The sequence below is a fragment of the Dunckerocampus dactyliophorus genome, chromosome 6 (genome assembly GCF_027744805.1).
Source record: "Dunckerocampus dactyliophorus isolate RoL2022-P2 chromosome 6, RoL_Ddac_1.1, whole genome shotgun sequence".
NCBI classification, from domain to species: Eukaryota; Metazoa; Chordata; class Actinopteri; order Syngnathiformes; family Syngnathidae; genus Dunckerocampus; species Dunckerocampus dactyliophorus.
Genome location: NC_072824.1, coordinates 25,951,056 through 25,972,402, shown reverse-complemented (window position 1 = coordinate 25,972,402; position 21,347 = coordinate 25,951,056). Strand labels below are relative to the sequence as shown.

The 21,347-nt window shown below is 38.9% G+C and overlaps 2 protein-coding genes across 7 annotated transcripts; both read right to left on the bottom strand.

The window, feature by feature from the left end:
* Positions 1-1,704: 1,704 nt before the first annotated feature.
* On the bottom strand, positions 1,705-10,806 carry dctd (dCMP deaminase). Of its 2 annotated transcripts, none has more exons than XM_054779204.1 (6): positions 10,640-10,782; positions 10,271-10,389; positions 7,889-8,024; positions 7,030-7,146; positions 6,100-6,196; positions 1,705-3,071 (listed from the first exon to the last, which is right to left on the bottom strand). In XM_054779204.1, exons 2-6 carry the CDS (start codon positions 10,319-10,321, stop codon positions 2,987-2,989), a joined length of 486 nt encoding a protein of 161 aa, XP_054635179.1. In that variant the 5' UTR covers positions 10,322-10,389; positions 10,640-10,782; the 3' UTR covers positions 1,705-2,986. The 2 variants fall into 2 exon arrangements, with proteins under 2 accessions (XP_054635179.1, XP_054635178.1); XM_054779203.1 differs by having other exon boundaries at positions 1,706-3,071; positions 10,271-10,370; positions 10,640-10,806.
* A 1,108-nt stretch (positions 10,807-11,914) lies between these two features.
* Positions 11,915-21,319, bottom strand: cep44 (centrosomal protein 44). 5 transcript variants are annotated; one of them, XM_054779285.1, is made up of 11 exons: positions 21,176-21,319; positions 20,964-21,062; positions 19,992-20,139; positions 19,585-19,722; positions 19,254-19,328; positions 18,680-18,844; positions 18,191-18,319; positions 16,569-16,664; positions 15,136-15,207; positions 12,694-12,731; positions 11,915-12,616 (listed from the first exon to the last, which is right to left on the bottom strand). In XM_054779285.1, the coding sequence occupies exons 2-11, from the start codon at positions 21,053-21,055 to the stop codon at positions 12,589-12,591; spliced, it is 981 nt and encodes a 326-aa protein (XP_054635260.1). In that variant the 5' UTR covers positions 21,056-21,062; positions 21,176-21,319; the 3' UTR covers positions 11,915-12,588. The 5 variants fall into 5 exon arrangements, with proteins under 5 accessions (XP_054635260.1, XP_054635259.1, XP_054635257.1 ...); XM_054779284.1 differs by lacking the exons at positions 20,964-21,062; positions 21,176-21,319 and adding exons at positions 20,393-20,491; positions 20,567-20,956; XM_054779282.1 differs by lacking the exons at positions 20,964-21,062; positions 21,176-21,319 and adding an exon at positions 20,393-20,956.
* Positions 21,320-21,347: the final 28 nt, after the last annotated feature.

Genomic DNA, 21,347 nt, shown 5'->3' with positions numbered 1-21,347 from the left:
TAGCTGCGCCTGCTGGTGCCCGCCATCTTGCCTGTGACGCGGCAGAGTCACTAAGTCAGAGTGAAACTTCATGTCATACAAATGCTTGTCACAGCCAAATGGTTCAAGATAACGAGTCCAAGACAGGCCTGTGTTCAATTTTTAAATCGGTTAAAAAAGGGCCTCGGAGAAATGTAAAAAGAAAAAGTGTGACTTTGGGGTTTTTGTCCAGAAAACGCTGTCATGTCTTGTCACACATCAAAGTGACAAGTATGTCCACGTTTTCACCGAAAGACATGACGCTGGGTGAGAGACGACGTTTAAATCGCAAACTAAAACCTTCCTGCTTCCTCTAACTCGACTTTAATGAGCCCCCCCTCTACACACTAACGGGCCTGATGTCTCTCGCACTCTTTTGACGGCAACAGAGCCAAAGCAAAATTTGGTCACAAAAAATGTAATCCAGACATGTGAACTACATTGAGATTTTTTAAATGTGCTCCGGCATGATTGTGTGCCTGGTCGGGCTGCCACAAGATCTCACAAGACTAAAATTACAAGATCCAAGACTTCTCGTTTGGAGAAAAGCTGCTTCATGAGAACACGGCAGCCAGAATCAGCCTGAACTACGGCATCGCTGCTATGAATGATCGTACAGTAATGTGGACGTGGCTTGGCGGTGTGTGAGGCAAGATTGGATCTGGACATGAACTGCTTTACGCACACATTGCAATCCAACCTACCTCGGTGTTCCCAGCATCAGAGAGTGACATGCGGCTGTTTTTTTTCCCCCATTTGAGTTGAACAGCTGCATCCTTGTTCATGCGCAAGCAGAAGCTGTAATTCTATATTAGATCAGTTACTTAAGATTTGTCAGCTCAAAACAAATACAAGTTCAGACATGTCTGCACCCTTAATGGCTGTTCCCGTTAATCACCGTCAACATTAATAATGGTAATGTGGCGAGCATAACTCCCCTTCATAACACACCTCATGCATACACTACAGGAGATCCATATTGACGAGTAGGGGTGCACATTAACAATGAATGAATTAATTCAGTTATTAAGTACATCAAAGGTGAAGTATCATGCAATGCAATGCGAGTCTGAAAGCTGCATAAACCCCTCCACAATGCATTCAACCCCTGACTAGCAACAGAACTAAAAAAGGCAGAGCTTGGACACAATCCTCCGTCGCTTGGCAGCACCTCCCCGTCCTGGTGAAACAAGCACGTGTCCAAAGTGTGGCACAGGGGCCATCTGCGTGACGTGGCTCATTACAGAAATAAAACCTGGCAAAAGTCGAAAAATAGAGCAAAAAGGGATAATGTAACTAGAAAAAAATGTCTGCAGATTCTCCAATCCTCCAGGTCATGTTAATCCCCACAAGCTTGAAATGAGGCAACCAACAAGAAGAGTCCAGTTTCCTCCGTTCTGCCTTTTGCAGAGTAACTAGAAAATGCTAAAATGTTGACACTGTATGTATACTTTTTTATTCTAAATATCAAAGGACAGCTGGACAGCCCGGACATAAATACAGTAGAAGAAGACAAGTAGATCGGCAGTGTTCAACTTCAAGGTGGAAGCCAGCATTTCAAGACTTCAGTACAAATTGCCTGTGAGAAAATGTCAAACGCCATTTCCACAACTTTCCAGAATGAAAGATGACACATTAAAGGAAATATTGCATTATTATGATATATTACTATTTATTATAATTAAATAGTACCATAAGAGTGGTTTATTTGGTCTCAAAAATGTTGACAATAATATAGTTTAGCGTCAATTTGTGTGATCATAAACGTTTGAAAAAGCACCTGCATTGTTCTGCGACTCTGTTTGTCTAGTCATATGTTTTCATTGCACTTTTCTTCACCTTAATGTTAAAATCTCATCTCATGTCGTTCTCATGGACCCAATCTCATGCATGGTCTCGTCCTGTGACCCTCAACAACTGGCCAACACGGCCTGGAAGAAGGGGCGCATATGACGGTTTCACATTCATTTTTTTTACCTAATAATTTCAACTTTTTCGTTAATTCTGTCACCGTGGTTACACAAAATGTTACAAAAAGTATGTTGCACACTCTGTGCCATTGAGATGCATCGTACGTACGTGTAATGAAGGAACATTCTGTGTGTGTACCCGATTTATTCACCCAAGTTGTACATTTTTCCGTGAACCGTCGACATGGTTGCACGTGTTACAATGTTGCAAAATGCACATAGCAACCTTCACACCATTGAGCAGCATAAGATATAATAAATAAGTTGAGGAACAATAAGATAGGCTGTACTGCTTTGCAATTAGCAGCCTCTGATGTTGGAAAGTAGCAACAGAAGCAGTCATACAACCAGAGGTCGCTATCTCACTCAAATGTGAAAGCCAACACCAAAAAATGTACTTAAAAGTTTAAAAAGTAACATCCTTCAGACACTAACTAGAAACAAATGATATTATTTTTGGTTCCCAGCCTCTTTTTAGGCACCATATCCATGTATATTGTTCAAGAGGTGTAGCTGGGAAAACCAAAAGCTCATTCTAGAACCATGACCTGAAAGTGCCTGCAGCAAAGGTAGAGCAGCAGTACAGGTGATGCCATTTCAGTGGAGTCCCAATACGGACAATTTAAAACAGATAATGAATAGGGAGCAAATATGAGCAGCAAAGTCAACTGCTGTGTCTGGGATAGGCTTTAAACTATGTAAAAGAGGTAAATACCAAGATAAAGACTCATAAACACATGTCTGGCCCCCCCATGTGCCAATAGCCATGTCAAAACTCAACGTCTTAAACTGATCTTACGTTCTTAAACCCACATTGAAAGGTCCCCAGCATTGGGTTTTTCAAGTGACGTTGTAAAAACAGAAAAATACATTCTTCCAAATCATTTAGGCTGAAATAGTAAGACAGCCTAAAACATTAAAAAAAAGGCAGGAAGTGTCTCCATTCTGTGTCATGTCGTTCTCATTCAGCGGCTCCCCGTTATCAGAGATTTATATTTTTACTTTGTCGAGCTGTTCAGCAGCGGTGGATGGTTAATGGAATTAAAATCAATGACAATCGAAGTCCTCTTGGGCTGGAATTGCCTACCGCAAGAAGACAAAAAAACATGAAAGCAGAAATGTTAATCAATAAAACTGTACGCATCCTACCCAACGGTCTAGTTCGCCAACGTTTGATGACACCATTAGACTGGGGAGCGAGGCAATGGAATTTAACATACTTAGTGAGAATTGCCTTTGCACAGCGTACAAGTAAATCGGGGTAGTCGCAGTAATTGTGGAGTCAGAAACACAAGTCTTATGTTCCACCAAGTTTCACGAGTATACTTGGGATGACCGACCTTCCAATTCAGAACGCGTTTCGGGTGGCTGGTGGGGTTTGGTGTGTTGAGGGTCTATGTCTTTTTTTTTCCCCTCTCGTAAGTGTTTGTGGAGCGTTACAACTGGCGTGCGAGGTGTCTGACGCAGAGGGGAGGGTCCAGAAGATCAACGTCATATTTGTTTACGACGCATCACACGTACTGTAGAAGAAAAAGAGCACTTCATTTGCTCACCCTACAGGACAGTATGGGTAGTCTCGCCTCACTGGAGCGTTTTTTTCTTTTTAATTATTAGTTATCTGAGCTATTTTTTAATGTTATCAGTATGATATCATAATTTCTATCAGCAAAAGAGCAGCAGCAGCAGCGTCCTTCAAGGCCGATGGGGTGCCTTTGTTTGTCAGTGTAAAGCTAAAGTAGGAGTATGTTTATGCTCAAACATGCGAAAAGTCCTCTCACTATGTTTAAAACCATGCTATGTTTGCCATTGCACAGATTCAATTATACTTATCTAGAGTGGAAACGACGGCACACAATTGTTACATCATCTCACAGCGACAAGTGAAAAATTCAGTTTTCACAGCCCAGACAAGAAATCTGAAGCTGGAGTGTTCAAAAATCTTCAGCCTGGCAGTAGTTTTCCAAATGCTCAATTTTTACAGACAAAAGCCTGTGTTTGTGTGTGGATGAAGGCCAAAGTGCCACCGTGCATGGCCGCCTCAGTACTGCGCTTTCCCTAATCCACTAAGTTTTATGGACAATGTGCTACAGCTGTCCAGCTTCACAGAGCGGACCGCGTCACGGAGCATCAAACTGCAGTCCAGACTTACAGATGCTGTTTAAGTCTAAGTCTAAGTCTCAAAGTGTACATACTGTAAGTGCTGTGTTCTACTCACATTTCACCTTGGGCGTACATGAAGGGCGCGCTACAAACTCTGGCTGACCTGATAACTGGATTGGAGCTAAAACAGTCCGACTCACTCCTTAATATTCTGAGGACTTCAACAGAGCAAAACTAAACCATGAAGTTGAAAATAAAAGCAGCACAGTGACAGTTCCACCAGAGACAGTTACACTCTGGATCCCTGCAACGCCACAAGAAAAGACACACATTGTGACGTTCCCTGTTTAATCCAGCTAATACCAGCCTACAGGCGCAAACTTCAATCTGCAAAGCCTGTGGTGAACACAGTGGATGTGGACCAACTAAACAAAGCTGGAACAACGGGACTGTTTGGACCGGACAGATTGGAGTGTCTTTGAATCTTTAAGTAGCAGCTTAGACAAATATACAGACACTGGGACATTCTACATCAGCTTTGACGAAGCCACGAGTGTCCCAAAACGTTGCGCACGTTCAACAACAGGCAGTGGTTCACAGCTAGGCTCTGCCAACTCGGCCAGGATGATGAGGACACCAACGGGAGTGGGGATATGGTCCTGTACAAGCAGACCAGAAATCAGCTGACGAAAGAAATTAACATCAGCATCACGTCAATGTGACGAGGCCTGCAAGCCGTCACCAACTCCACGAGACCATTTCCTTAAAAATGAAGGCCAATTCTACTGCAGATTTGAAAATAAACATTTTCACATGCCAACCGCCACCAGCTACGGTCATCGTAGCTCCAATGACTCCCATCCACTACCCCGTTGTGGTTCTCTTGTCAATGGCTGCCATCACACCTGTGACTCCCCCCTGTGCTCCTCCAACCTATATTACCCATCCACAAACAGGATTTTCAAACAATAAAAGATCAAGTAAGTTCCTAGCCTGGACGGCGTCTCTCCCTCCTGCCTCAAAGTCTGCGCTGATCAACTGGCTCCAGTTTTCACTCAGATCTTCAATCAATCTCTAGACCTGTGTGAAGTTCAATCCGGCTTCAAACGTTCTACCATCAACCAAATCCCCAAGAAACCTGCAAGCACGGGACTGAATGACTACAGTCCTGCCACTCTGACATCTGAGGTCATGAAGTCATTCCAATGCCTTGTGTTAGACCACTTGAAATGCATCATGAAATGGATCAATACCCTCCTCCAACAACCTACCAGGGTGGTAAATCCCATAAGTGGACTGGTCGAAGGATAAAGGGGATTTCTTTTAATGTCATTCGGAAATCAAACATAATGATATTTCACATTAACAACCTTGGGTCCATCCGTGTCAACTAGTCCTTGGCTCCTTAGACACTCCCACTACATAAAAGTTATGATTACTATCATAACATGTCACATATTCTCATTTCATCTAAGATTTTATTTTCCAATCGTACACTAGATTAGAATTAAACGTCCATGAAGATGGATGAAGACGACGACGAATGACTTTTCTGGTAGGCTACTGTTAAACTAACCATGTTACATACACTGTTCAGCACTGTTTAACGAGCCGCGTTAGCTGCGCTGTTTGGAAAAAAGCATTTATGGAATTAGAGGTTGAAACGATATTTCTGTGCAACATCTTCCTGTGTACTAAATATCCCACGGTACGGCGTGGACACGTGCGAATTATAGGCAGGTACTAGCTATGTACAAATCTTTTTTTCTCTTTAAATTTAGAGGGCGCAGCTTACATATGGCTGTGCTCTATCGTCCGGAAATTACAGTATTTTTTATATAACAGAAAAGATTTAAGGATAGCTTTCCTGTAGAACAGATCTATACCTATAAACTAAATAGCTTTTTGTTAACCTTACTGTATTTACACGGCAGTATGCGCGGCGTTGGAAGCTCCCGTGCACTAATTTGGACTGTTACAATGGAGTCCTGTGCATGAACTAGGTACTCACTTGTACTGTATTCTTGCCATGTTGAGTAGTCTCCTTGAGGCGGTCATCTCTGGTGTGTCATGGTACTTATCAGAAAGATAGACCACTTCCTTAATTCCTAGGCAGAGGGTGAAAGCATGAGAATGATGATAGCAAGAGAATGATAGTAGTAATTATATTTGACGCTGACCGGCCACAACATTATTATCATTTGCACTCGTAAATGAGATCAAACTTATAAGTGGCAGCAGATTAAGGAAACTTAAATTGACTCCTGAGTCACTCACACTGTACACACTAAACGTGAAGGACATAATATATATAATATATATGAAACAATAATAAAAAGAGAACAACACACTTTCTTCTCTTGAGGTTTATTGGGAGGAAGAAGTACAAGTGGCAGGAGACGCTGCAGGAGAATCTGCAGAAGGTGCTGACATAGACGGTACAGGATGACTTCCTGAATCAACATGAGGGTCAGTGGGATACAGCGTTGATTCTGGTCTTCCAGAACACTGCTTAGTTATCACTGTCACTTTCATAGGGGCAGATCCTTCCACATGGTCAAGGATGCGATCTTTATCTTTAAGGACAGACGTCACAGTTTCTCTGCTCGCAGAGCTTCTGATGATTTTCATTTCTATGGTGATGGCTTTTCTTTACGCTTGGTAGACATATTGAAGCGCAAAGACTCAATTATAAGCAATGAAGTGAATGAGGCACATTCTGTATCCATCTGCAGCGTCTTGCGCACAGCTGCATGTACAGTACATATTCATCCTCCGTGCGCGTGCTGATTGTCCAGTGTTTACAGACCACAATTAAATAATTAATTAATTCATAGGAGTGCCGTAACCACAAAACTCGCAACGACATAACCCAAGGACGACCTGTAATCATAAAAGATGTCAGCGTGTGTGTTTGTGCATGCATGTTGTCAACACCAACCTGCTTGGATGATAAGCTTAGCACACTCATTGCAGGGAAACAGCGCAACATACATGGTGCAGCCCTTCACGTCAGCACTGTTCTTGTTCATGATGGCATTGAGCTCTGCATGACACACTGTGGAGCAAACCACAATTCATTTTTTTTTTATGACAACTAGATAACTATTAATTGTTCCAAACACAAAAAGTAAACATGGGTACAGAAATGATCCCTGTTTATTTCTGTCCATCCAGATTAAACGTTTGTTTTACCCCAATTCAACACAGACAGTCGAATAACAAGTAAAACCTGATATTTTTTTCCATCAGAGAAGGTCAGAGACTGTCAAGAAAAAACGCAAATAAATTTAATAATTAATTTTCCTATTCTGCCATCTACAGCTCAGCGTGTGCTAGTACTGGTGACTGACCACTGTATGATGAAGTCATCTACAGGGTCTGGACACAGAGGTAAAAATGCCTGTTATACAATTAGATTTACTTCACGGTGTATATTAATTAGCATTTCTGCATATGCACCAGAATTAGCCAAAAGGCTATTTTTCCTCCGTTATTCTTGGACAGACTTTTAAAAATTGTCTCCCCAAAAAACAATAAAATACATTATACAATGCACAATGCCATATATTTATCTTTTTTTAAAGAATTGAATAATAAATTGTACTCTAAACATTTTTACTTATGTGTCCACACATGAGGGACAAACTATATAATGCTGCGAGCATTTTTCTTTTAATGTCAAAAGGTTTCTTTAAAAATGAATTGGCGATGAAGTTAATACTGCTTATGTAGTTTTCAGACACTGTAGCGGGTGATCGTTTTCAATGTGCCAGATCAAAAGGGAGTCATATTCTCACCGTAGGGATATTTAGTGTCCAGTCGGTCGTCAGCTGATCGAGCCCAAGGCAACTGGTCATCATCACAACCATTGGGCATACCATTGTAGCCAATACCAACAATCTTATTCTCCTGGTTCACAATGCAGGCACCCACCTGCAATTACAAATAAAACATCACGATCATTGTGACCAAAATGATTATAAATACTAGCAGGATATTAGGCCCATACTTATTTTTAAGTACAAAAATATTGTTATTGTCGTCAATTGACTTGCCTTTTCGGCGTGTTTTGTTCGAGCAGAATAAATAGCGCGCCAGCGTATGACACATCTACTATGACTTCTTCCTAAGGTTGGTTGTGCAGGTTGTGCACAACTTTTGCGCATTGCACTGTTGACTTTCTAATTGCAGTAGAATAATTAACGTTAATTGCGAAAATTACATTTTGAGATTCGATCATGTACAAGGTTATTAATAAACCATACACCTTTTGGTCCCTACCTGTAATAAGGGAAGAAAGGATCATTTCAGTCCAATCTCAAATATGTTGCCTGTTATATATTGTTATCTATTACCAAATATATCTGAAAAGTAGCACACATACTTGGATATTGATATGAATTTATCTGTATCATGAAAGGTACACATTGAATGCTCTCTGCAGACTGAAATCTGAGTAAAAGTGCAGCTCTCAAGTTGAACAGACATGCCTTAAGATCTCGCAAGATTAAAGCACCCGCGATCACCGCCTCATACACAGAAGAGATCCGTGTTGATCATTTAGCGACATTATCGCTATATTTAGCCAGTAATTGTGCACATATGAATGTTTCTTGCGTCATGCATTTATTCGGTAATTAAATATCAACAAAGGTGAAGAATCTGGCAACACAAGTATGGGCGTCCAAAGTGTGGCGCAGAGACCAATAGTGAAATGTGCCACATTGCAAAAATAAAACAAACAAAAACCCAACAAAAGCAGAAAAATGGAACAAAAAGGCATAAAGCAGCTAGAAAAAGCTTAAATGTCAATACTAATAACTAATAAAAACACAAAGATTTGTCTTTAAATGTGTATGTTTTTTTGTTTTATCATAAATTGTTTTTATTTTAAATTCCAAATGTCAAAGGACAGCCCTGACGTAAATAAACAAAGACAAGTAGATAAACAGCGAGCTGTATTATTATTATTATTATTATTATTATTCAGTATATTATCATAACGGTGGTTTATTTGGTCACGAAAAATGTTGACAACAATATCTTTGAGCGTCAATTAGTGGGATATAAAGTTGTCTGGTACAGTTCTCCTCCATCTAGTAGTCCGTCCCGTGTCCATTGCCATACTATCAGCTATGCATCAATGACCATGCATGATGTCGACAGATCACATGCAACTCCAGCAAATTCTGTGAGACTTGAGCTTAGAGAACGTCTAAAAACCAGCAAGCGTGTCTTTCGCTTTTACAGTGTTCCCCTAGGTTTAGGGCTTTGGGGGGGACGAGGCTAATGAACACTGACAAACAATCATGCACATACCCAGCGTAGTCATAAAATGACTAATCTGCCACCTTTCATAATAGATATCAATAGAAAAACTTCAAAATAATCCAAAGTCAAAAACCATAACATGCTCACTGATTCGCAAATACATTTGCACACAAAAACGTGTTGTATAATGAGTGCAATTCCCTCTGCCATGCACGACACTGACGCCAACAAGGGCCAGACATGACATGCATTGTGTAAGATTAATAATATCAGACTATTTGTTTAATAAAATTTAATCGTTTCTCTCCAGTTACCTTTGGGGTGCACACGTACTTAAAGACTGTGTGTGTGTGTGTGTTGGCAGTGGGGGTATTGGGTGGACAAGCACCCATACATATTATATACAGTATGTCTCTACTCCACAACTGCATCTCGCAAACTTGCAGAATAGAAAGCATCCAAAATTACCCACAAAGTAAAAATAAAAATGTGTAATTTAATTAATACCATGAAGAGACAGAAGAAATGCTGTCATTTAAGATAAGACTATTTAGTTTCTTTAATAACTAAATAATGTACACGTATAGCCCTGTTGTGTAAAATTAACTTTTCAAGAAACTTCTAAGAGGGCAACAATAAAAATTGTACAGTGTACTGTACTTGGTTTTTAATCACAGTTGTGTGACATGGCGTGTGAAAAAGGTTGCTGGAATAGAAAAATATAACAAATAAATCTAATAAAATAAAAAACACTGAATGACCGAAGGACAATCAGCTAGAAAAGCCATCAGGTACTGACATGCACTTTCAGAATAAACCTGAAATTGCACTTTGCCTTCCCGTGTGCAAAATAAAGTTTGCAATAGTTAAATAATATGGAATTAAAAATAAAATGTAAATGAAAAGACCTGTGAGTTGGGGTCTTTGCTCCTCTGTGCTGACAAGAAGGCCACAGCCATGAAGTAGTCAGGCCATTCCAGGTAGTCTTCCCTCTTCTTAGTGATGATGCTGCACACAAGAACATCACCTTTTCGTGCATGATTACTTCAAATGCTCACATTTGCGTCAACCTTTGCAAACGCCATGCTGTAACTCATGAGTTCAATGCAATGAGAAATAAACGTATTTTTTAAATAAATCATGACGTCATAATAAGCAGAAATGAAAGTATTTTCTCACTAAATGGTGACGTCATTGTAAACAGAAATAAAAATATGCTGACAGACAATTTGACGACTTCAAAGTTTGTGGCTGTGTGGAGACAAAATAGAGCCTACCTATTACAAGTGTCAGCCGTGTCTTCCATGATATTAAAAAAACAGCTTTTTACTGATATCACGATGTTAGAACGCCGTGAAAAACAACGAACTATGACTAGTAACTGATATAAAGTATGCAATCTACGGAAGACGACTACAGTACAACATACCACGATACTAACCCGGAAGACATTTCCCGCCGTGATAGACAATATGTTGTCTTTTCCCGATTTTAGTTTTACAGGTCTGATCAGAGACCTGTAATAAAATTAGTTTTGTTGGACAAATCAGTCATAATATTGTGTTTTGGTGATTACCCCTAAACATTAGCTTATTCTACGTATAAATGTAAAATAATTGCGTAACTTTTAAATATTAATGATATGTACAGCTAAAAAGCAGACGCCTGTCAGTCTTAAATGGGGGAGAACGTTTATGACTGTTGTTATCCGCTCTAATACTGCCATCTAGTGGGCAAAACTATATTTATTGAAGAGTGTAAATAGAACACATACACACCACCATAAAAAGTAATACTAAGAACTATATAATTGAAGTGAGGTTATTTTGTTTTTCAAAATACTGTATACTAAATAAAAACTAATAATACAGCAACATGTAACCACACAGCGCAAATTGGAGAAAAAAAAGGGCATTTTGTGAGGAAAAAAAAAACATGCATCACCATTAGTTTACATGTTCCGTTTATATTTGGTATTAAAAAATATTTGGAGCTATTAAAACAGCAGTATTGTGAAGTACTGTTAAAACGTAAAAAAATGTATGATTTATTCTATGAACTAGATTAACACTAATTATGTCATACGTCTGTTAAATGTAATTGTCCTCCACAATATTTAATGGGGTTACGGCATAAACTGTTGATGTTCCTGGTGTCTCAGGTGTGTCACATTGCTAATCCTGTGTGTGCTCTGTCTAAGGTGCAAAAAGACGTCTACTATTGGCTGAATCATTGGCTCTGGAACACTTGGGAGGATGCTTTGAGGAAATAAAAAGGCTCCCACTCTCTCTTCCTCACAGGTGCTGGGCTGCCATACTGGGTTTGTCTGGCTTTTGTTATCCTTCCAACACTCATCACATCATGGTCACACGCTTACTCACCTGATAACACTGACAGCCAAAAGCCCAATCTTAATTGTGGCAATTGAGTTATTCTTTGTTCAAATAAATCATAACATGTGGCAGAATTAATAGAAAGAGACAAGAAAATACAACATAAACATGTAAAAACAAATTCTGACATAGGACATAAATTATGCTATTAGGCCAAAATCAACAATTTATTCATATTTATTCACAGTCCGGCAACAACGATCATCGAGTAAAAGAAATAAAAGGAAGAGCAAGTCACACAAAATGAATCGGTAAAACCTAGCATTATTTTGTACCATTGGCGTTATTTTGTGTCATGTACGGAACATGGTACAATGTCTAATATTCATTGGAAATGTGGACATTTCCAATGAATTAAACATTATCAACTAAGAGTGTAAAAAATGTGAATAAACTGCATAAAGTGGTGGCATTGCATGAAATATGGCATACTATCCCTACCATTATATTAGGGAGGTGCCCCACGGGTGCTTGATGAGTGAGTGTTCAACATAGCACACAGTGCAAATAAATGCATCATCTGCAAGTTAATGAAGCACAACAGTACTGTACAGCATCACCGGAAATATTTCCATTTACAGAATCTATAAACTCTATTTTATAGCTTTTTGGAATTCTGCTAAATGAAAATGTGACCCATCGCCAACTGCTTGTTTGTGTGTACATCCATACCTTTTAAGTCTCACAAAAGATAATGATCCACCAAAGCTAAAAGATCAAGCCACAGAGTGATGTGTTAACAATCAAGCTGCTGTGAATACTGGAACGTTATGGTATTACAAAAAAAGCCTAAACAATGGATCCGTTTTTTGTGGAGGATTCTGTGTTGTTCATCAGAGGTACTCGGAGGTACTCTTCAGCCTACAAGTCGAGATACAAGAACAACAAACTAAATACAGTATTTATTAAAAAGCTATGTCAGCAGAGTGATGACTTACATGTTGGTGATACGATGTAGTCTGTCTTTTAAATCATCCTGGACAAAGACAAAAGAAATATTGAATTGAAAAGCATTAGGAGCCTCAAGGTCTTCAAATCCGGCCTTTACAACAATAATGCCATGTATATTAACACCTCTTAGTGTGATACATTGCGGGGATAAACCACTGAAAGCTACCACAATAATACACATATTGTTAAATTTACTTTGTTAATAAACCGAGAATAAACCAAATGAAAATGCACCACTTCGTAAACAAATGGATGGGCTGGAAGGAAAAGTGGAAGCTTTATAGAAGCAAAATGATGAAAAGTATCGCATTATATCGCAAATGACATGCAGAGTGCATGATTTGGAGCAGTCGACGCGCATGGTCAATGTAATTGTGACTGCGCCTCATACGTAGGTCTTATGCCAGGGCAGCTGACAACGAAGGATGACAAGATGTTGCTCCAACAGAGCAATAGGTGACCAAATGTCTGCAGCCAACGGAGGTGGATGTGTATGTCAGCAACATCGATACATGCATCCCAATATCTGACAGGAATAACAACACAACACCTGTCATCATCATAAAGTTGAACAACAGGAAATGTTTGAATTGTTGAGGCAGAGAAGTAAGCTGAAAGCTGAAAGCTGAAAGAAACAAACGTCTGACAAACGTCTGAGCATCTGACAAAACACAATGCTGACATCGCCAAGAAGGTGCGCGACTTAAAATAAAAAAAAATTCAAGGCACTTGGAGCGCCAACTGCAAAATCTACATCAAGTTAAATGGAGGGCTGGGGGAAGTCAGGTACTTGTTGTCAAAGACATCAAAGAACTGGACAAATATTGTAATAAATATATTACATCGCATCGACTACAAAGCAATTAAAGACAACTCACAAGGACTTGATGCAGCTTAGCGTCAACATCCTCAATGTTTTAATTGTTTTACTAATTCAAACGTACTCCTATTTATTATTAACAATTTATTGCCAGCCCATCATTCATCAAATTTTTACTTATTCCCTTCCCTTAAAGGGAAACTGCACTTTTTGGGGGAATTTTGCCCATCATGCACAATCCTTATGTGAGACATGAACACATATTTCTGTGCGTTCTAAAGATATAAAAACAGATTAAAAAAAGAAACACTTATTGGAACCACTTATTCTGCCGATAGAGCCTTTTGAAAAAGCCTCCAAAAAGTGCCAACAATGCTCCATTTACATATAATGTGACGTGTACATTAACCAAGCTTCAGCAACATTGTTATTATTATTTAGATTGTTACGCCGATCAAAGTACGTTACTTACGCATTGACAGTTAGTCTGATAGCGACTAGCTTCACCACAGCACACCTGCAGCATATCAGCGTATCAACAACGCCTCAGACCACTACCAAAAAGGTAATGCTAAATATTGGACCTGCCGTCACTGCTGCTGTGCTTTTATTTCTGGGTTTGGAAAAGTTAATGCTAGCTGTAGGCGTTCGTTTCTATTTTGCTATATGAAATCAATGCACCAAGGACGGACGTTCCCACAATGCTTAAAAATGTCCAAAATACTGTATTACATGTCATCATGAATGTACCTATTACTACATGGTTACAGCATGTATATAAAAGCATAAAACCTTGTTGGAGGTTTTTGGAGGTGGTTTTAATAGCGGCCTTTGTACAGCATTGGTGTGTACCATTATGTGCAGTAATGAGCCGTCTCTTTTTACTGTATATCTTTACAATGCACAAAAAAGAGAAACATATGCATTCATGTCTCACATAAAGACTGTGGATGATGGGCACAATTCCAAAATAAAGTGCAGTTTTCCTTTAACACTGCACAAGGTTTGCGGTGCCATTTGAACTGCTATTTGCTTTTTCACATTTTTAACACCATTCATTCCTTTTCATACATTCCTTTCCTTTCAGAGCGAAAGTGAAATATTGTAAGCGTCAACAAGTAAAAGTTAGGGTGTGAATGAATTATCAGTAATAGACGTGGGAAACAGGTAGGATTAAATATAAGATCTGCTTCTTCAAACTCCTTTTCAGACATGGTGAATTGTGCAAATGTAAACATGTGATGTCCCTTAACTTGTAACTTGTTCCGCATGTCTGAAACACATAAACATACCATGCCATACCATAACAAATTGAGCACATAATTGATCATACCTAATATTGTGGCCATAATACCTAATATTTGTGATGCACATGTATTCATCTTTCGAACGCATATTGTTTTGAGAAGCCAAACTCTTTACTTAAGCGTCCCCAGCAACAAACCAGAACTATATTCCTCATCACAGAAATCCGACCAGGCTCACTCGGCTCACGGGACGAAGTCGGGGGTAAGTCAGTGTTAATGCACTACACTGCTGATGGGGATGTCATACAGCTTCATGTCAAAAAATCAGAACTATCCCTTTAATGCACAGTGCCGTGTCTCACCTGAGAAGCGTCAGACATGGAGCTGACATAGTGGGATGGGGCAGATGGCTGGCATGTTGGAAGAACACTCCGCTATGACAAAGAGACAATAAAAAAAGACGTCATATTTTTGACAATACACTGAGCAATCCGGAACAAGCTGATGGTACATCAAGTCAAATTGTACAGATGACTGCAGAAACAAAAAAGGTCATCTTACAAATCAGCAGCATTTACAAGCAAATGCCGTTAGTAGGGCACAACACTTTAGCTAGGTCAGAACTACACATTGGTAGTATGATTGGAAAGTGTGAACATTTATCTAGTACTTGTAAATGCAGCAGTATAGAGCAGCAGAATTGCTCAGATCCTTTCTTTGATCACATCTGTTGAGGCAGACTGTGTGGTGCACAGTCGTCGTTTCCAGAAGTCCAATGCAAGACGTGGTCATATATATGCCAGCAACGTTCCACTAGGCTGTTTGAATGGCAAACTAGAGAGGTGCTAATAAAAGACACACAGTGTAAACTTACTACAAAACGGGATTATAAGAAGTATGAGTAACATTTGTTTATACTGTACACCTTATTTTGCAATGTATTTATTTCTCAGCATTAGGAAGGAAGAGCAGCATTAGAGCAGATTAGTGTGCATGCAAGGCTAATAAGAGTGGAAGTTTTACACACTGCCTCAACAACCTGACTAAGCACAGTGCATACATACTAAGCTCACTCTGAAGAGCTCAAGAGGAAATACTTCAAGCTGTTTACCCTCGAGACACCTCCCTGCAGAGACATTATAGGTATGTGCAACGGCAGTAGTTCTGTTTTAGGAGTGGAACTACTGCTACAAAAAATCATAGACAATCATTCACACCTATGGGCAATTTAGAGTCGCCAATTAACCTAACATGCATATTTTTGGGAGGAAACCAGAGTACGCGGAGAAACCCCCCGCACCCTACACACACACACATGGGGAGAACATGCAAACTCCACACAGAGATGCCCAATGGAGGTTTGACCCCAGATCTTCCAGATCTCCTGACTGTGTGGCCAACATGTTAACTAACCACTAGGCCACCGTGCGGCCCACACAGATAATGTTGGTATAGCTGATTATGGCACAGACATATTTTGCCACAAAAATGATCTCAGCCTCGTGCGTGTGTATATACAGTATCTTACAAAAGTGAGTACACCCGTCATATTTCAGCAACCATTTTATTTTATCTCCTGAAGGGACAATACTATAGAAATCTAATTTGTACAACAAGAGTAGTCACTGCACAGCTTGTATAGGCATATAGATTTAATATACAAACACAGCTGAAAAAAAACTTTCCTCTTCAAATGCATTTCTGCATTGACAACCTTTTCAATCAAAAATGATTTTGTTTTGTCTTTTCAATGAAAATGACGTGTAGAGGTGATGTTTGGCTGCATGTGTCCTACCTTTGCATGGTCCAGTTCCAGTTTAGTTTCCAGTAATAGGACTCTACTGTTAAGATTTTCCCAGCTCTCCTTAGATATTGTGATGACTTCTTCCTTCTGTAACAATACAATAGGACAGCATAGTCACACTTCATTCACTTTAGTTTATTTGAACGGCTCTTTTTCTAGGGTGGAATGATTATACAATGTACATCTTTAATGGACTGAATTGGATGCACACTTATTTGGGATTTTCTTGATTTTACACAGGGCGGAACTACACATACAGGTTCGTAAATATTCTGATTTATAATGGTACACATATTGGTAATGGGATTATTCGTCTACTCTGTAAATCCAGTGCAGCCCAGTCTTTGCTTGCAGAAGTCATGGCAAGTGATATTGCCAAGGAGAAGCCAGAGCTTGAAAATCCCCTTCAGTTGTTAAAACCTTAAAATCTCCTGTTGGGGAATACCTGGCCTTCCCGGTGAAATACATAAACGGAAAACAAAGACACGTGGATAAGACAAAAGCGGTGTGCCAACATTGTTTAGTATAGATGAGGAACAGGACTACAAGCTGGAACTACTCTTATGATTATGATGTACTTTTACACCCCAATACATTTTCTAGCTAAAAGTTTAGTGATGGCTTGCCAAGTGACATTTAAGTAAATATTAGTGGGATTGTATATATACGGTAATCCCTCATTTATGGCAGTTAATTTGTTCTAGAGCAGACCGTGATAAGTGAATTTCCGTGAAGTAGAAATCCTTCTTTTTATTTATTTCTTAATTATTATTTATTTTGTGGTATTTTCATAGAATATAGAAAACCTGTTTACGACCTTCTAAATACGGTTTTGAATATTATTACAGCCCTCCAGACATAAAATAGTAATCACCCACAGTCATCTTTACTCTCATATTACACAATATAGTCGACATGATAACAGAAAATAAGACATATAGACTCACATGTTAGCATTGGGAGAGTCACATTATCACCACGTACTGCCTGCGGTGGCTAGCATCTCATCAATGTAACATTACTGACACCTAATGACTAGTGCAGGACACTACATATAATCGCAACATGGCTTTGAATGAGTCTTCAGAGTGCCTTATAAAAAAAAATATGTATAGATATATTCCATTGTAACTTGTATGCATGTTTAAATAAATTTTAACCATTACCATTATATTAGTATTTTAGCTCATTTAGCCATTTTAATGCTTGAAAAGGCTCTATTTAGGTCAAAAATACTTCAGATTTGCTTGATTTCATTTTTTACTAATAATAGGCCATATTCAACCACAAAACAGCAGTCATTTATTAATTACTATTAATTACCACGATATTCGAAGTGCAAAGTGGCGAGGGACGACTGTAGTACATTTGAACCTGTCATTTTGTAAATTTGAGAACAATCTAAATATAAATCGATCATGTGCACCCAATTGGGTGTTTTTTTTCCATTATTGAAGATGTACATTTTATAATTATTCCACCCTTCAAAACGAATGTTTCAAATAATTGTTTATGTCTATAACCATAATGGTGGTAATAATATAATTAATCCACACAATGCCACTGTTCTAATAGATGAATAAAAATAAAATAAAGAAGATGTGTCTAATCACTTTTTCAGAGTTACTTCGGCTCTCTCGCTCCTGCAGACGTTCCTCCAGGGCACTGAGCCTTTGAAGACCACAAAGAAGACTCTCAATTTGAACTTCCAATGCAGAAAGCCGTTGCTCAATATTGGAAGACTGAAAGACATCATGACATTGTGCATAAATTATTAGAAATTATCAGTGGGCGTAAGTGTGATGTCTTAAAATACACAGTATTTGTATATTGAGTGACAAATTTACATAATACGCCTTAGGTTTCTAAGTACTGTGTAGTTAGTAGTTTCATTTTAATTTGACCTGATCACTTTGGCTCAGACAAAGTACTTCTACCAAAGCTTCTTTTTGCATCACAACAAGCTACAAGCATAGTGCGGCCTAAAGAGTGAAGAAAACAACTGGTTTCTTTTCACCTAAATTATGCCAAATTATTTGTCAGACAACATGTAGAGTTCTTAACTAGTATTTGCAGGGCAATTAGATTTAAAACATCCTTACTAAAAAGGCAACATCCTCCTTCTGTTCCTTTTCAGCCAGCTGGTTTGTCACATTTTCAGGAGAATTAGATGAGTGCACGTCATCATGCGAGGGTTCCATTCCGCTGTGACATGGCAGCGATTCCCCTATTTGCATGTGATTCACAACAAGAGGACTGTCACAGACCTGAAGCAAAAGAGAAATGGAGCTAATCATATATTATTCCCAAGATCAAGCATTACAGCAACAGCTTCCCTCCATTGCACAGCACAGCTTCATCAGCAGATAAACTAGCTGCACTTCAGCCAAAAAAGAATTTTCATTGCTTGATTTTTTTTTTTAGTGGCCCTCAGCATATTGTAAAAATAAAGGTAATTAATTATTAATGAGATATATTAATACACAATACACTAATTTGCTTTGTCACAAAGCTAAGATATGGATGTTTTGTTCAGATATCTTACCATATTTTAATTCATTTTTATGTACATTATATATTATTTTAGTTTTTATTTTTAAATCATATTTATTGGAGAATTATCTGCAAGCAGTTTGCAACTTTTATATTTAATTTTAAAATCATTACTATACTTACAATATACGGCTTGGTAAATGGTGGATGAGCTTCTCTTCTGACATCCTTGTGTGATCCACGATATCTAACTTTGGGCTTAGAGAACACACACAAAAAAAGTGTAACGTCCCAGGAAAGCAGATGTAAATTGACAAAACACATCCACATCCTGCAGAGGACTTCTAATGACAATGCATTTATTAGACCGTGTCCAGCAGAGACAGTTAAAGTTGGCATAAATAAAAAGTATGCTCTGATGCAATCATATAACTCCATTGCTAATACATATACAAGCATATTTAGCATTTGAACGGTTTGACATGAAAATACACGGCATCAGAAACGTACGTACCTTTTTCACCTCATTGTGTCTTTGCAGGACCAAGTCAATGACGTCACAAATTGCGGCAATTTTTCTTTGAGGGAAACCCCTCTGAAGAAACTGTTGCTTGGAGAGGATGGGTTTATAGTGGAAGGTATCTCGTAGAATCTTAATATGAAAATGAAGGAAGTTGAAAAGATGTGGAACGAAACAAATTGTTAAAACTTGTTGCTGCTGACCTAACGTTGATGATACAAAAAGCATATGGCTGAGATGAAACTTGCTCAAGGGCATTTAACTAAATACAGTGGGGGCGGATGTACTGTATATACTGTATTTGAGACTGCGTGGATATTTTTGGCCCTGTGAAAATGAATTGAAAATGAACATGCACATTTTATAACCATTCACTATACACTGTATGCAATGTAGTGTACCTTATAGAGAGTGTCTATGAATCTCAGGTCAGTTTTGCTTGTCAGCTCCAGCCCATCTATCACAAGTTGCTCAGCAAAAGGTGACGAGAAGGTGGTGAGAACGAAGCTCAGTATTGGCAGAAAAGCTGAGGGTTCTCCTTTGGATAGGCTGATTTAAAATTAAACAGAAGTAGAAAACAAAACCGTTGCCATACAGCACACGATAAAGCAATTATCACTGCCCACAAGAGGGACAAAAACAAGTTCAAATATTACACAGGCTGTGTGTCAAATTGACTACTTCCCCAGTAGACTTATATATGTAAACAATGTGTACAATGTACTGACACTGAGAGTGCACATTTTGACAGTGTAGTGCTGTCCCAAATCCATTATACTTTCCAAAATGACACAATATTTACCTGCTTCTTGTTCTTCTCTCTTTTTTAATGGTGAATTGCAACCACCCAACATTTGGATTGCCCGATGAAATATCTTGCCAGGCTTTTCCGCCCATATTTCTCGATTTTAAAATCAAATAAAATGTATTTATTATTCCTTTTCCATTTGCATTTTTTATGAAGCATGTAACTTACAATGTTCACTACTTTCCACCTCGGGGTAGCTCCTCAGCCGCCCTATTTCATATTAGTCCCACCTCTTCCGCTAATTAGCCAAGATGGTGACTATTGAGGGTAGGGCGTGTCCATCACTGTGTACTCACCATGAGTACAACATCCGGGTACTACTCTGCATTTGCGGTATTTATCTTTGTAAATGCGCTTATTGCAAACGAACGCTAAGTGTAAGTACGCCAATTGAGACACAGCCTACGTCGACTAATCATTTCAGCCCTATAATGACAACTGAAGATACAACTGGTTTGTAAAAGTGGTGGCTCTGAAAACTGTGTAGCAAGCATAAACGGTGTCTCGATATGAACATGTTTTCCATTTGTCATGACGGACAAGCCATCAAGTGGTAACTGCTCACCCACTGTAGTCGACATGTCCTGGGTACTTTACCACCCGCAAGAGCGTTTCCAGTTTTCTAAGGCTGACTTGCACATCTCCAGAAGACTGCATTTTGTCGCTTTGAAAACAGAAAAAGTTAAAATAATGTTTGTCATTTTCTCCGACTCTTTGTTTCTAAAATACAGTTCAAACAGCAAACGTGTATCATAATGTTGTTAAGTATTTGCTTACCTCAACGGACTGTGTTAAAGTATGTTGAAATAAGTCATTCAAACGACGTAGGTAGGCCTAACTGGATGTTTGGACATTTTTTGTTTCTACCGGGTTTCAAAACAACAAAAGTGGATTGGCTCCTCTTGTCACGTGAGACTGACGTAACAAACGTCAGTGACGTTAGTTGAGT